Genomic DNA, 16037 nt, shown 5'->3' with positions numbered 1-16037 from the left:
GAAAAGACTAAAGTATTTTTAATAGTGCTAAGTCCATTTTATTAAATTGGCATGTGCTGATTTATGCACGAAAATAAGTCTTATCAAGGAGTTGTTACAATCACACTTTTATGGTTTGATATTACATTGTCTTTTTTTCTAATGGTAAGACGATTACAAAGCTTTTTTGAGCTTTATCTCAATATCTTCATTATGAATTTAAAATATTTGTATATTATGGTTCATTTCAAACTGATGCAATAGAAGATTTATGTACAAGTTTCCTTAAGCTGTCTCAATTTCTCAACAAAACTGAGAATCAGGTAAAGCAGAGAATCAATTACTCCTGTTTACTTTTACTGATCTTTGGTTCAATGAAAATTAATCATCACATAGTTCCCTACATACTGCTTTTTGCAATTTAATTAGCCGTACCCCAGTGCATGCAGAAACAAAAACTTTATAGTTCAACAAATAACATTCATAAATCATATATCCTGTTATAAAATTAAAAAAAATACTTTCATACTTAAGTAAAAAAAAAAAAAAAAACAAAACAGTTAAAGTTGAAAAAAGTTTATACACAATTTTACTTGCTAAGAGCAATGAACGACTATAAAATTCAAAGTACAGTTTTTAGTTTGCCTTATCTTCTTCTATGTGAACGTTTAATTTACAAAAATTCATTCTACTTATACTTAGTTTCATTTTTGCTATGAGGCGATGGAAAAAATGATAAGTTTTGATAATTAAAGTAAATTCAACAGTTTCATTTCTGTGAATGTATCGCATACTTCCTGTGTACTGAGGCTACACGTTTATAACAAAGAAATATGTGAACATAGAACCAAATATTTTTATAATTCCAATCACTCTCTAACTGCAGCATTAAATTAATGCCAGTCTCGCTTTTTTATAATAAATGGCATTTGCGCGACTAGAGCTTACAATTACTGTTGTTCGTCATTTTAGTTTTCAGTTTCCTAGAGGGTTTTTTTGTTTTCACTGGAGTCCAACTGAATATCGTCTTCCAGGATTCCTAAAAAGGATGTAATAAGTTACATTATATGATTTTTTTTTTTACATTAAAACAATGTTTGAAACATGTCTATTTCTACAAATAATGAAATGAAATTTGAAACATTTTCATTATTTCTTTTCATTATTAAACGAGAAGTAATAACTATTTTACAGTTAATTACATAAATATTGTTTTGATTTAGTTAATAAAAAAAGGATTTTGTTGCAGTTAAATCATAGGATTAACCAACCACCATAAGAATTAAAAATAGAAGAAAGTTAAGAAATAAGTGAAATGATATAATGGAAATTATGTTTCATGTCATTATGACACATACCACTTCCGGATGTAGCGTCCACAAGATCCTCTTGAGCGCATTTCTTATCCGTTTGTGAGTCGCATTGATGAAAAAATATTATTAGTTAGTGTCGTTAATTACTTCATAACAAATGTAAGGGGTCTTTTGCAGAGCGTTTCAAGGTATTCATATATTATAAAAACATTTGAATGTAAACATGAAACAATGGAAATTACACCAACCCAAACATGACAAATAATTTGTTTCATAAAAGACCAAAAAGGTATACACTGGGTCATTTTAATTAAATCAATAAAGTTTCAAATACTCACAGCAAAGTATCGATGCCAAAGAACGCAACCATAAACACACAGCACTGAAACTAATGATTGACACAAAAGCCAAACAAGAATGTTAAGGGCTTGGGTTCGTTCAAACAATTCCGCGCCATGCCTTATACAAAGCAGTGCTTCTGTTACCATAATGGCTCCATAAACCCAACACTGCATGCCAACTCTACTACAAGTTGGTTCAGTCACATATAAATAGTATTGCCTACAAAACAAAATAAGGCAAATATTTAATGTGTAATTTTATTGAAAGACTTAGAAAAGATTCTAATTACCTTACAGATGGTGCTACAATAACACCAATTAAAGCAAGCCTTGCTATAACAAGTATGTGTGAAGGTGGAAATTCATAAACATGCTTTAAGAAAAATGTATTTAGTTCAGAAACTTGCCAAAATATTACAAGCTGGCAAAGTGCAACAAATCTCATGTGAGTACAAGTTGGATCCAACCACCTGACAGTTGTCCAGCTTTCAGGAGTAAATTGTAATGCAGCCCTTTTTAATTTTCCCGTTGTACTTCTAATATCTTTGATACTGACCCATTTATATTCTCTCATTTCAAGCATTTGACAGATTTTCAATCCTACCCATATTCCCAAACCATTACATAAGAGTACATCAAGTATGAGAGCATCCCACCAACATTCAGCAAAGTTGGGTAAAAGGTGGGTGAAAGCTATTTCAGTCACTTCCCACATAACACTCACAGCCCAAAGTAAACCTAAATGTCTAATTAACACAGCTTTGAACATCCAACCAAAGAAATGGGCTGCAGCAAATACATCAATGTGGTTCCAAAATTTTTCTATATTTATTTGAGAACAGTTCACTCCATATTCTTTATCCATGTCAATACGAAAATTAGCTAGTCTTGGATCAATCCAGAAAAAAACCTTTCGAGCAGTATCATAATCTTGAAATAATGTGAAAAGTAGGAACATTTCATATAATACACTGCAACCAAATACTATACGCCATAGTGCTGGATGTGGTCGAGTGAATGGACCATTTGGAAATGTTAAAACCGATATAACTAAAAAGAAAAATATAATTGCTAATAGACCAGCCCACAGATTTTCTTCAACATTAGAGGTATTCCTAAAATTAGAAACAAAAATTTAATTGTAGCCAGCATATATAGATGTCAATTAAATTACTAAAACAAGTTATACATTTTATTTAAAGTTAAGATTTTGGGCAACAAAGTACATATCTTTCACATTGTCAATTAAGTGATAAAATAATTACAAAGTTTTACTACATTTAAATATTTAGTTTACTTGACATGTGAAGTCTTTTTAAAAACTATTGCTTTAGAAAAATTTGTCCTGTTAATAATTATCAACAATCACCTTTTGAACTGATAAAAATTAATTAATTAGATAAAGCTAACAAAAACTAATAGCTCATGATATATGATAATAGTTTCACTGAGTACTTTGAAAAATTATGCATTTCAGTATCATAGAGATAGCTGTTATGGTACAAAAAGCCTTGAGATTTTTTATTTTTTTGCAAAAAATATATTTTCTGGCCCAATGACTCATTTGATTTGACCCTAGAGTCATTTTAAATCATAACCAATTAAAACTCTTTTGAGTTTTATTTGATACATTTAATTATAGACTTTGATCAATATGAGAATGAGATCTTGGCCACAGATCAATCACATACCTGGCAAATGCAAAATAGATGACAAAACATATAGATATGAGCAGTAGAGTAATGGTGTGTGGCTGATAGAAAAACTCTATTGATATTTTTTCCACTGGTCTTTCATTGATATGTGGAAAACTGTCCCCATCTGTATGAAGTTTATGTCCACCGCTGGAATCTTCATAACTCTGATCTTCTGCACATTTTGCAGTGCGAGGGGAACCTTGAAGGCGTTCTTTATTTTTACTAGGCATTGTGTCAATTGATTTTAAATTCAACTGTAAAAAAAGAACACAAATATTATGATTTTATAAAATTTTTAATTTATTCTTCCCAATAATTTACCAAAAAAATTTATTTACAAAAAAATTTTTTAAAAAACGAATGTCCATTTAAGAATCTATTAAAAAAAAAGTAGGACTGATTATTTACAATTACGTGCACGATACCAGAAGAAGATTAAAGCGAAAAATTAGAACAGTCAAATTCCTTCATCAATAGTGTCGTGAGTTTTTTTTTTATAAAAAAAATGCTAATGTTAACGATAAATAGTTCTGAAGTACAATAGTAAGCATTATTTGCAGTCACGAAAAACATGTAGCTCATATATAACGAATAAAAAAAAATTTGGGTATTGACAAAATAGATATTTTTTTTGCAAAAAACTCACCTGGTCTGCAAAAAGAAATCAATAGGCCGTATCGATCAGACTAATTGGCGAGCTCTGTGTTCTAGTGCTACACATTATTCGGTCAAAGTGAAAGATAAACGAATCTAGTTTATCGCCAACGATGGACGCTCAAACTCAAAGCAGCAAACACATAGTTTGCTGTAAATCGTATCGCTGAAAAAGGAATTACTGAATCGATTACACGATCAGCAGCAGAGTTGATGTAATAATTCAATTAAGTAATGCGTGCGGAGGGAGGTGTAAATGAGGCCTCTTTACACCCGCTCGTATGTGCACATATCACAGACAGCAGAGGCTGCGGCTAGTTGACAATGTTTAACTTGGGTTGCACTTGGCTGAGTGTTTAGATAAATGTTGCAAGAGCAGCGTTATATGCAGGACAGAACAGAATCAGTCCTATCTCATATAGATGAAGCTAGGACCGTGACGCGATTCGAGAATCGAGACATCAAAATGTGCATATATAGGTTAAACACTTGTGCGTCGGCTGCTGGTAACTATACATGACTTTTAAAAGCTCAAGAGAGCCGCTTGCAATAGTATACTAGGCAAATAGACATTTCCTGATACTGCCGATACACGTGTTCATAATGATTCATATTGTAATGAATACGAGCTCATTCGGCTTTAGTAATCGAGCATGATTTGCGACTTTCATGTCAATCATCGCAAGTCTTTAGAGCAAATTAATTTCTGATCATTTCACTGATGTCATTAGAGTACATTTAACCAAGCGTCCAAGTTGAAAATGGATCTAACATTTTTTGCAAAATGCATTAATCGTAGTACTGTTACGAAACTAAACTATGTTGTCGCAAACACTTAATCTTCGATACTAAACATTTTCATTGAGTTTCACGAGTAAAGTATTGATCATATAATAATGTTTTTATTATGTTGAAAACGTTATACTCAACGCTATGGTACGTTCAATATTTACAATTTAATTATGGCACATCGGTACTGAGTTGACCGAAGTCATAGGTGAAAATAGAAATATCGATAATAGCTTCGTTCATTTAGCTTACACTTTTTCATGATCTTAATGAATTTTACCCCTTTTTAAGTAACTTTTTTATCGTATAGTTTTATATAATTGAGATCTCCTAGACTAATATTATTTACACGTTATTTCGAAAATTTCACTTTGAATTTTGATTTTACAATAAAAAATATTCAAATAACGAGTTTATTAAAATAAAAAATGAAAGTTTTGATGATACGAAAACTTTACCTAAACAAAGTGTCAGAATAAAATTATTTCGACTTGACTGTTAAACCATGATCAACGTCTAGCTATGATTCAAGCGAAGCTTGCCGAGCTTTTGCCTGCATGCTGTAATTTTTATTAATTTAAAATTTTATCATTTCGTGTCATTTCAAAATTTTTTTGTATACTTATGCGTAAAAATGGTGCAAATGATTGTTCGAACAGAAATCTTGGAATATCTGGCAAAATCAAAACAAAGAGTTAAAGCAGTTGCGCGCATTCAACCCGGACAGAAGTGGATGATTCATCGAAAATTTGTCATTACAGTACTAAAACGATGTAAGGTAAAATCCTCAAGTTCTCTTGTGGAACATTACGTAATATTACGAGGCAGCTTTGAAAATTAAAAATTCTCAGCACACTCGTTCGCAAGTCCCATGGCATGAAAGAAAAAACAGGATTCGAACGGAGCTTGTCTCTGCAGCCCACGCATCGATGCCTTCGAGTCATCGTTCTGTGGCATAGGCGCATATATGCATACGGCACGTGGCCCTGCACGAACTTCCATCCGCGTCTCATTGTTTTGCGAGCGATGAAAAAAACCAAGAAGATGTCAGGATGAGCATAATGGGCTTGCAGCGTGCAATTTTTTTCAATGAAGTTCCGAGCGCCGCTCGTGGATATAGACTCTTACGGATAAGTGGATACGCGCACGTGCCTTTGTTCGTTGAGCAACAGAAGCGTCATTTTTTAATGTACATAATCTCGACTCTTTTGAGCTTTTCGGCAACAATATACTCCGGGAATGTTTTTTTTTTTTTATATTATTTACTCAAGAGTAAATTCATAGTGTCATGAAGAAATGTTATTTATTATTAATAATCAACTATACGTGTTGGTCAATAATAGTAATTAATAATGTATATTTTACTATCGTATAATTTTAATAAACAAAGACAAACAGCTTTTCGGAGAAACCATTAATATAAAAACGAATTTTAAAGCACAATTGCGAATTTGAGTCGAATAGTAATCAGTTAGGATTAATTCGTAGTTTTAGAAGTACTGTTTTACTTTCGCACAAACCGCAAGTAAAAATTTCGAAATGCATTTCCAAATAAAAACAAGTTATGTCATTGATATCATTGTACTTATGAATTTGAAAGCACCCATACTATATTACGGACTCATTTCAGAGCTTTACGTTACTAAACTGATCGGCCCGTGCTTATCTAATTATATTCGGTAAGGTAGCGATAACGACAATTGAAAGGCAAATTTTTTTTTTCTAGTAATCTTCTCGAGAAGGTTCGGACGATTTCAAAATAGAGTTCGATACACGAACAATGAATCGAAGGTGTCATGGAGTATATGCCGGTACTCGACCGTACAGGCAATCACAATTACTCGAAGCTGTTGAAGCGGCAGCTCCGAAAATAAGAGCGTACTCGTAACGCGACGAAACGCGTATACAGAAAAGTGTCGGTTGAGCTTATAAGCCTCGTAAGTACGCGAAGAGAGTACGTGTGTACTCGTCGGTGGCGCACACGTGCAGCTTGTAGAATGTCACACCAATACTCTGTACTGCACTGGCAAGGTGTAAGTACTTCGCTACCTTACGAGCTTCTGTTATTTTGTATGTCTTGCACCGCGTATATATATAGGTAAGTACCTATATATACATAAGCAGGCAGCACGTGAACGAGGAGCAACGACGCGCCTCGAGTCTCGACTCTGGGAGCAACCGGTTGTTGCCATTCTCGTCTCTTCTCCCTTTTGTGCGCAGCAACAGTAGCAAATGTATCAACTATATATATAGCTATATATACAATGTGTATATGCAGCAGCGGTGGGCACAAGAGGGAGGCTATATAAGCGAGCAGCGCAGCGCGTGTAGTGCCAACAGTCCCATACAAGAGAGCAACGAGGACGCGCAGCTACTGCGCGAGTCTGCACCGCTATATACAGTATATATATACCCCGAATATCCATTCGCAGCTAGTGTTTACATGTAGTCTTTGTGTCGTCGGATATAGAGCGTGCGCGATACACTTACATTCGTACATACACATTTTCTCTGTTTTCTTGGATTTCAAACGGTCTTGGAATTTCTCGACGATCTCTGGATCATCGCTCCAAGCACAAAGGTAGTCGCGAAGCACAGTCAGAACGGAGTTTGCAGCAAATTGCAGCCGAACTTTTGACAAGCAAAGAGGTGAGAACACCAGTGCAAATTTACTTTTAACGGTTGGACGTACTTAATGTGTATAAGGGACGCTGCGCTGCTACTGCCTTAAACGCAGTAGCTAGACACAAAGGAAGCCATTGCTTAGTGTCAATATTAAATCTCCTGTAATTGCAAAACTCTGCTCGGTAGTTCGTTGTTAGCAATTTATTTTCAACGCGACTTTCCACTGCTCGAGTTTACACTTGACGCGTTTTTTGAGGTTTTTTTTGAAAATTATTTTTTAAAATTCGTTGGAAGGAAAAGTGAATTTTATAATGTAAGAAAAAGTATTCATTTTATAATCAAAAAAAAACTTTGACATTTACATACGTCGAGGAGGGAAAAAGAAAAACAAACGATTTGGCGTCTAATGCGCCAAAGTCGGTCTGATCGGACTTTGTTTTGGCTCGTCTGTCATACCCTTTGGATTGGCTGCGAACCTAGGTTATAGGAGACAAAGATAAAAACTTTCGACGCTCTCCAAAGTCCAATTGGCCACAACGCTCTCCTCCTATTTATTGTTGCTACAACGCAGACGAGTACGTTGCATATCGTTTTAATCCGTCGCGGGTGAAAGTCGCGGCTATTTCCGTTTTGCACAAAGAACGCGAACCTCTACTGCTTCAATCTTTTGCCATTGTTAAATTTTCGCGCGTGCGTGTCTGTGCGCGGCGAGTCGCGCTTTTGTCGCGAAGAGAATCATTACAAGAAAATAATGCGAGATACAGGTAAGAGGCCGTTTTCGCCAACCTGCAATCGAGAGACATCGAGAGAAAGGGACGGACGTTGACTCGCGCGCGAGCAATTAGTAGGATTTGGAGAACAAAGGATTAAGTAGCCTTTTGAAAAGCTCATCTGGCCAATGTAACGGTTTGTCGAGTCGACCGGCCTGCTCGAGCAAGCTCCTTACTCCTCGCATAATACTTGTATGCACGTTTAACGGATCATCTAGCTTTTTGTTGCTGTCGGTTTTGAATCGGCATTTGTTGATTTTCTTATCGCGCGCTTCGTCATCTCGAGCCAATGACCCGATGTATATACGCTCTCGACGCCAAAATTGCATCTCAATTCTCATCGCGAGCCAATGAACAATCGACTATTTTTTTTTCTGTTGCAGTTGTCCTCGACATGGCCACCGCTACGGAACTGCTGATCGAGAACGATCGTGAGTATCACAATTTCACGAGTCATAAGTTCAGTTGAACGATTGCGTCGTTCGCCGGTGCTTCCTTTATATTTTCTTTTTGTTTGCCCGTAAAATTGAACGGTCTTGTGCCGTTCTTACGTATTAATTTTTTTTCCTCTCAGTTTGTCGCTCGTGTTCCGATGCGGTCGATATTAGAAAGCCGATTGTTTGCGCTCGCCGGGTAAAATAATTGGGCCCGATAGTACGACGATTGCCATCGGCGCTGCACCCCTCGCAAAAGTGTTTCCCAATGCGCCGCGAGAGATCTTGCGTAACATCCCAACAACGATGCATATCTGCGCGCTATACAGCAAAAAGGAAAAAAGCATGCAACACTTTCTCACGTCGTGACACACGTTTTTCGTGCTTTTAGCCGAGCGCGCGCGAGCTAGCGGGCCACTTTCTAAAACGCGCCTGAAATCCAAGTGTATGCGCGCGCGCGCCAAAGTCTACTTTTTCTCCCAGTGGCATGATCTTCTTTGGTCAGTGCAACAACGACAAATACTCATTGCAGATATGGGCATGTGCGTGTACAATGAAGATGAACTTCGTTCACTCAACGTCTGGCGTCTTCATCTAATTAGACCAGTTTGACTGGATGGGGACAGTGCTGATAATGGATCGGCTCATTGTTTCTTATTAAACACGAGTGTATGGCGTTGAACTTGCTATTGAAAAAACAAATAAAGTCGAGTTGCGGGTAATGACTATATTAAGCAGTAGGTTGGGTGAGTTTTTTCGTCCCTGCGCGAGCAAGCTCAAGTTTTCAGCAGGTTGCACTTTGACATGAGACTTGTCTCACTCGATGTGTGTCAGTCGACGCAATGCCGTTAATCTTGTACGAGAGCGACATATCTGACCATTAGTCGAATTTTTTGCACTCGCTCTTTACAGGTTTCAAGATCGATGGAAAAGTTTTCGCGACTTGACTCATTAATTAAGAGAAAAGTAAAAGAAATTAAAAGTTCTCTTGTATTGTGCATCACGGCTTGCTTCGCAAAGGAGACGCGTCATTTTAAATGATTCATATATGACTTGACTTTGTTACTCGCTCATCGGACGATAATTTGAACATCAATTGTTTCGATACAGTGCAAACGAATGCAAGCCCAAGTAGTTCCTCGAAAATGGATTTGAGCGCGATAAAGAATTGTTTTTTTTTCATCTCCCAAAGCTTGCGTCTCCTTGCGCGTTTATTGCCATCCTCCCTTTAGACGACAACACAAACTCGTAGAAAAGGGCGAGAGGGAAACAACGAATGGAAGCGACGCGTGTGTCGGCGGCCGAGTAGTTGTATATCGAGCGAATCTATAACTCGACGACGCCGGGCGCCACGGCGCTTCTTTCTTTCTCTCTCTCTCTCTCCTTTCATTCCTCCCTCACGCGTTCAGTCGCCCATTGGCCACCGCCCTTACAGGACCTCTACGCTCGGCTCAGCTTTTTTACCGGTTAGTTAACATTATTACTTCATTTTTTTATAGACACTGAAAATGATGGAGCGTTTTCTTTTCTTCGAGTTAGATAAGACTTGAACTCGTTGTTGTGCAAATAATATCCGTAGATACGAGAAGTCAATGACATATCTTCGATGAATTGAACTTTACTTTATAAACAAAGTCGATTGTTTCTCTCTGCAGTTAACAAAATCAATCTAAAGCATAACAATAAACTTAAATCAACCATGTTTTACATTTTATAATTATTCATAAACTTATAATAATAAATATTATAAATTAATTATTAAAATGTGCAACTCGATTGATTTTTTTTTATCCGCATACTTAATTATTCCGAACATCACTCAATCATTAAAGTATCTTCTAAAACTGAGTTAATTAGGGAGATAGGGAAGCCAGTCCAAAAATCTAAAAAAAAATTTGCTGAATATTTTTTTTTTTTGAATGCTCTAAGGCGACCTTCTTTACGATGTTCTGTAGGGTCCTTAAGGTATTTATAGAGGAATGCGAACAGTACGAGTTTAGTAAATTGGAATTGTAAATTTAATTTTTGGGCTATCTTCGCTATACCCTTAATTTTACGTTATATTAAAAATTCATTATGTTACATCTGTTGGAGGCAATCTCAATTTATAGGTAAAGATGCTTATCGACCTTGTACGCGACTCGGTACTGCAGTGTTTCTGCCAAAGTTGCAAGACTCCTCTCCGTCTTGTGGGTGAGATATGACTAATAGTGGACATTTTTATCTCAAATTTTTGTTTTTCTACCCCTTATTTTCTGGAGGATAATCGTTGTATTTGAATCTATTTACTTCTTATATTTTGCGATGTGTAACAATCAAGTTGAATTATATTTACAACTGCCCGAACTTAACATCTCGTTTAAAAAATTTTAAGGAAACTTTGATTTTGTCTTTCTCGCGACTCTCTTAGCTTCCTCGGTTACTATATTTCCCACACTTGATATTTGGCGAAAGATTTTCAGTTTTAATATGTTCTATCAAAATTCAATAAATTCATGCTAACAATTTTACGTAATTAGTATTTTCTATAAAATGGCATATGATTGAGTTGCTAACTCTATGGGTAGCTAAGATCCATGTACCGAAGGAAAAATTTGATTGCAAAAGTGGCACTGTTAAAACATTGAAATTCTTACATTTTTGAATTACAAAGTTTTAATTCGGAGTTGGGTCGATTTCATAATGTCATTTACCTGATCACACTCGTATCATCTTTCGGTCTTTACATAAACGTTAATCTATGGATTTTTTAATCTTTGCCCATTCAATCGGTCCTAAAGGTACTTATTTTCGCCTCGTGACACTCGTACATAAAATTAGTCAAACGCACGCAATGCTGAATATACTCTTGTAACGATCGATATACGTGTATGTGGAGTCGGCTACGGTACGATCAATTTTACGCCAAGTTGCGGAGAAATGCCGTTGAGTGACGACAAGTTACAAATTTTTTTCAAGGAAAATTAATTCTTTACCGTAAGAATCTAACTTTCTATTTTTACGTTCCTTTAGAGTCTCTCTTCAAGAATTAAAACGTCAAAAGTTTTTCCTCCGTTTGGAAGACCTTCTTGAATACGAGAGAAAGACAGAGAGAAAGAGAAAGAAAAAAAGGCATCTTTGGCATGAGGCTTTATCGGGTCAAGTTGGTTAAAGTTTCGCCCAAGTTTGTGTGCAGGAGAGCGTAAAAAGTCAATAATTCTATGGGAATATCTGTCTTTTTCTCCCTCTGGATTTTGTCTTTTCTCCCTCGTTGTTCGCGCGTGCCAAAGGTAATTTCGATTGGCCCGATATATCTTGAGGGACTAACGTATATCCTCCTGAAGATAAGACTCTTCCTTTTTCGTTCGATGTCCCCCACTTGCCCAAATGTTATTTTATGCATTTAATACGGAAGAGATAACGGTGATAAACAGGTAACGAGAAAGGCACGAACAACACGGCAGTTCCTATAACGAAAAAGCCAAGTGGCAAAGCTCGGACTAAACAACCCAAGAAAGTCAAGTTTATAAGTGAGTAATCGTACCAATGTTAATAAGTGTGCGCTATGTAGAGAGGAGGATCGTTGCGTAACGCTGCAAACGCTCGCTCTGCTTGTGCATTATCATCGTCGAGCCAAATTTTGGCTCGCGCCTTTGCTCTCGTGTGCAGCCGTATAGATGTTGAGCGTATAGGTCGTCGTTCGACGGCTCGTGTGTGCATGCGACTCGAGCCGCGCTGAGGTTCATTGCACTCGCGGTGCTCTCTCGCGAGGCAGGAGCGTGGGCAGCCGCCTATGCAGTTGTTATAGGCAGCAATAGTCCATGCATTTAATGCAACTCTGCACCGATATCGCCGCCGCGGACTCGGAAGATTTAGGGTGTCTGGGCTAACCCGAGCCATAAATCCTCGTATTTTTTATATGCAAAAACGTACGTACCGAGATAGCAAATATGTACGAACGAGAATATTATGCGAAGATGCCAAAGTGATTCGAATGAAAAGGCACTTTTTGCGTGGGTTTTCTAACTTGTATATTATAAACGTAAATGCAGCGCTCGACGCTCGTAGAGCAGCGTTATAGAGCACTTTCTTGCAGCTCGCGGCCATGATTTACGAGGGCGACGCGAATATATGTTTTTCGAAAGCTTTTCTTTGTTCAACCGGGGTACATTTGACCAAGTAACGAGGAAAAAGTACCTATTTTTTGTGCATTATCTTCTCTATACGTAAAAGCTTGCGCATTGGCTTGCGCTCGAGTACGAGGAAATCGTGGACAGATCGATCTGCCTGTGCTGAGTCACACGCGCGACGCTCTCATAAATATGTGTATACCATACACATACTTCGTACTCTTCCCTCGAGGGTTGCACCCACGCATACGAATACCGCACGAAGTAGAATATTCCCTTATTCCATTTCGATAACGCTTAATTGTACTTGATTAGTTACTCCACTGCACTGCACTAGACCTCTAATAATGCATGTTACATTATGCATATTGTGTACGAAAAGGGAGAGCACCTTGTGTCGGCCGCTACTTGAGAGAGTTCTTTTTTTTTCAGCCATCTCTGATATTTCATTGAATGCCTTTGTTTTTGCACAAATTGCAGACAAGCTACTGTTTCGTTTAATTTGCGTCGATTAACGAATTCCTTGCTTAGAATAAGAACGTAAAATGTTTATGATTTGCGTTTTACGGTCTTTGTTACTCAACGTTTTCTTTTCAAAAGAGAAAGTTTTACGAACATGCGTGCTTACTATAATAATTCACTGGCGATGGCAAAAAATTTACATCATCTTTACGACTTCGTAATTTTCTCAATTTTCCATAGCAACGGAGATTCGCTGCCAGGAGAAAACCAAAGGAGGCTTGCGTTTCGAAGTGATCTTGGCCGAGCCCACGGCTCCAGCCAAGCGAGCTCCTTCGCCTCAGCCGTCACCCACTCAGCTGACGGTCAACATCGAGGACAAATTGCGAGCGGCGGAAGAGCGTCGATTGTCCCTTGAAGCCAACAAGATTGCCGCGCTCAATGTCCGCCTCAGCAAAATCGAGGAAGTGTCGCGCAAGAAGGATGAGCTCAACGAAACGTTCGTTAATGCAACTCGAGAGTCGCTCAATTTGAAAATGAAGGATAATGAGGAAAAGAGAGAAGCTTACATCAATGATCTCAAGAACAAACTCAAAGAGCATGTAAGTCTCGATTTAGTTGATTGATCTAATGTATTTTGGATTAACTTATTGTTTACCTTTGTAGTTGGAGACTGTTGAAAAAACCAGATTGTCTCTAGATCAACAAACTGAAGAAGTGCGCGTAGCGCTTGAAGAAAAACTCAAAACTGCTACAGCTCAGAGAGATGAAAACACGAAGAAAATGCTAGATCGGCTGAAAGAGCACGTTAGTAAATTATGTAAATTTTGTTCAAGAGCATCTGGACCTGACATTCTTATCGTCCGAAATTTCTTTTATTGATAACATTTTTCGTTAATCAAATTTTGACTTTCGTTTTATTGCTAAGAATAGGTAGCTAAAATTTCATCCTCTTTCACTGGGTAAATTTCCCGAAAAACTGGATCAAAAAGTTTGAGCCAAGTTACATTCTCCGGACTACTGATTTGAACGTTTTGATCCAGTTTTTCGGGAAATTTACTCAGTGAAAGAGGCTGAAACTCTAGCTACCAATTCTTAGCAATAAAATGAAGGTCAAATTTTGATTTACTAAATATATTATCAATGAAAGAAATTTCGGGCGTCTCTGTCGGTAATAATGTGGGGTCCAGATGCTCTAAAGGGAGGAAACCAACAATGTTTTTCTTACTTTTTTTTTCTCGTAATTTTAGGAAGATCAGGTAGCTCGCGTGCGCAAGGGCATGAGTGAGAGAGTACACCAGCTTGAGGCTCAAATTCAGAGCAAATTGGATCAAGCTCGAGAAAGACGCGAAACCATTGAGCGAGAGCAAATAGAGAAGCTTAAGATTCATGTGAGTTTTTTCTTATGGGTAATTTTTTGCAATATTCAATTTTTTTTTAAATAACACTTATCTTTTAGGATAAACGCGTCGAAATGGTCAGGCAAAATAAGGCAAAATGCGTCCAAAACAATCATGATGAATGCAACGCAGATATGCCGTTAGCTAATGAAACTGCAAGCTCTGGTTAAAATGGAAAACTAGATTTAATGTCTGCATCGCCATCATTAACGCACAATATATTTTTACTTTATACACTTGATAATTCTTATATTTAATCATACGTTTAAATGAATTCTATCATAGCATTCATTTCGGATGCTTTGCTAGATTATGACTTTTAGAATACTTTTTTATACTACTTGTTTTCATGTATTTGAAAATTAAGCTCATTTGTCTATTTTAACTTACTGATTACGCGCAAATTTAACGCTTTTAAAGTGGATAAAAACGCGAGTTTCATTTTAAGTATCTTAAAAACACTGGGATGTTTTATTTTGATTCATTTTTTATAATTTGATTATAGGGGTATCAAAATTAATATTCAAATATTGATTATGTTTTCACTTTTTTAATGCATTATTTTGATCTAAGATAATACAAATTTAAATATATTTTGAATAATTTAAATAAATAACTATAAACTTGTTTTTGTAAGTTTTTATAATTGTCAAGGCGAAATTTTCTAAGTAATGTACTTCTGCATAAAAAAACAAATTTGCTTTAAAGAAAAGTTATATGCGTGAAAGTTTATACTGCTAAAAAGTGCTTTATTCAAAGCTAAGTTAAGAAAAAATCGTACTTAATAATTGTAACTTTACTCTAATGCTTTGAAAAGTATAAACAAACTACAAATAGAAATTATCTAAGCTTAAAAAAAAAAAAATTAATATAACTATATTACAATAAAATTATTTACATTAAATTTAAAGTGTACTCCTTTTGTCAAGGTTTTATTATGTTTTTTTCAAAATATTTTTTTCTTCTGTGCCGTAAGGAATTAAACTTTCCGTACCGTTTCCTCGTACTTTCAGCCAACATTTTATCATCCTGATTCTAATGTGAAAGCTAATTTCGTATCCAACTGACTGCAATAATTGCATCGCCTCGATAATGTTGAAAGTCAATGGATAATTTTTCAATTCTAATTGTGTTAAATTCCAGCTACATATTTTATCCTCGTTCAAACTGTCGAGACTAGTGCCATGATCTAGAAGTGCCTTTGTAAGTCCGAAGTCGAAACGTCTTACGGCTAAACTCAAATGAGAATCTCCATATTTATGGCGTGCTTCGATGTAGGCTCCTTTTTTAACGAGAATTTTAACAATTTCATCGACTGGTTTTCTGTTACCACAGAAATGGTTAAAAGCGCTCAAGCGGATTTTTAAGCTTCATCGCGGCTTTTTCGTCGTATTTGCATGCCTGGCCAGCGCAGCGCGCGCTAAAATCACGTTTTTTCTTCTTTCTCTTGCTATATCTTGCTAAAAT

The 16037-nt window shown here is 36.5% G+C and overlaps 2 protein-coding genes across 4 annotated transcripts; one reads left to right on the top strand and one right to left on the bottom strand.

Annotated features, from left to right (window-relative positions):
- Window positions 1-539: 539 nt before the first annotated feature.
- Window positions 540-4806, bottom strand: LOC106651662 (phosphatidylserine synthase 1). Of its 2 annotated transcripts, XM_014370284.2 has the most exons (6): window positions 3977-4806; window positions 3325-3584; window positions 1924-2748; window positions 1631-1853; window positions 1338-1380; window positions 540-1018 (listed from the first exon to the last, which is right to left on the bottom strand). In XM_014370284.2, the coding sequence occupies exons 2-6, from the start codon at window positions 3558-3560 to the stop codon at window positions 963-965; spliced, it is 1383 nt and encodes a 460-aa protein (XP_014225770.1). In that variant the 5' UTR covers window positions 3561-3584; window positions 3977-4806; the 3' UTR covers window positions 540-962. The 2 variants fall into 2 exon arrangements, with proteins under 2 accessions (XP_014225770.1, XP_014225769.1); XM_014370283.2 differs by lacking the exon at window positions 1338-1380 and having other exon boundaries at window positions 3977-4804.
- Window positions 4807-6697: 1891 nt separating this feature from the next.
- Window positions 6698-15099, top strand: LOC106651470 (MAP7 domain-containing protein 1). Of its 2 annotated transcripts, none has more exons than XM_023462173.1 (6): window positions 6698-6871; window positions 8552-8599; window positions 13414-13772; window positions 13837-13977; window positions 14421-14561; window positions 14630-15099. In XM_023462173.1, the coding sequence occupies exons 2-6, from the start codon at window positions 8563-8565 to the stop codon at window positions 14738-14740; spliced, it is 789 nt and encodes a 262-aa protein (XP_023317941.1). In that variant the 5' UTR covers window positions 6698-6871; window positions 8552-8562; the 3' UTR covers window positions 14741-15099. The 2 variants fall into 2 exon arrangements, with proteins under 2 accessions (XP_023317941.1, XP_014225473.1); XM_014369987.2 differs by lacking the exon at window positions 6698-6871 and adding an exon at window positions 6954-7422.
- Window positions 15100-16037: the final 938 nt, after the last annotated feature.

This window comes from Trichogramma pretiosum, unplaced genomic scaffold (genome assembly GCF_000599845.2).
Source record: "Trichogramma pretiosum strain Unisexual culture from Peru unplaced genomic scaffold, Tpre_2.0 scaffold9, whole genome shotgun sequence".
NCBI lineage: Eukaryota > Metazoa > Arthropoda > Insecta > Hymenoptera > Trichogrammatidae > Trichogramma > Trichogramma pretiosum.
The sequence above is the reverse complement of the archived record's forward strand: the minus strand, read 5'-3'. Positions and strand labels throughout refer to the sequence as shown.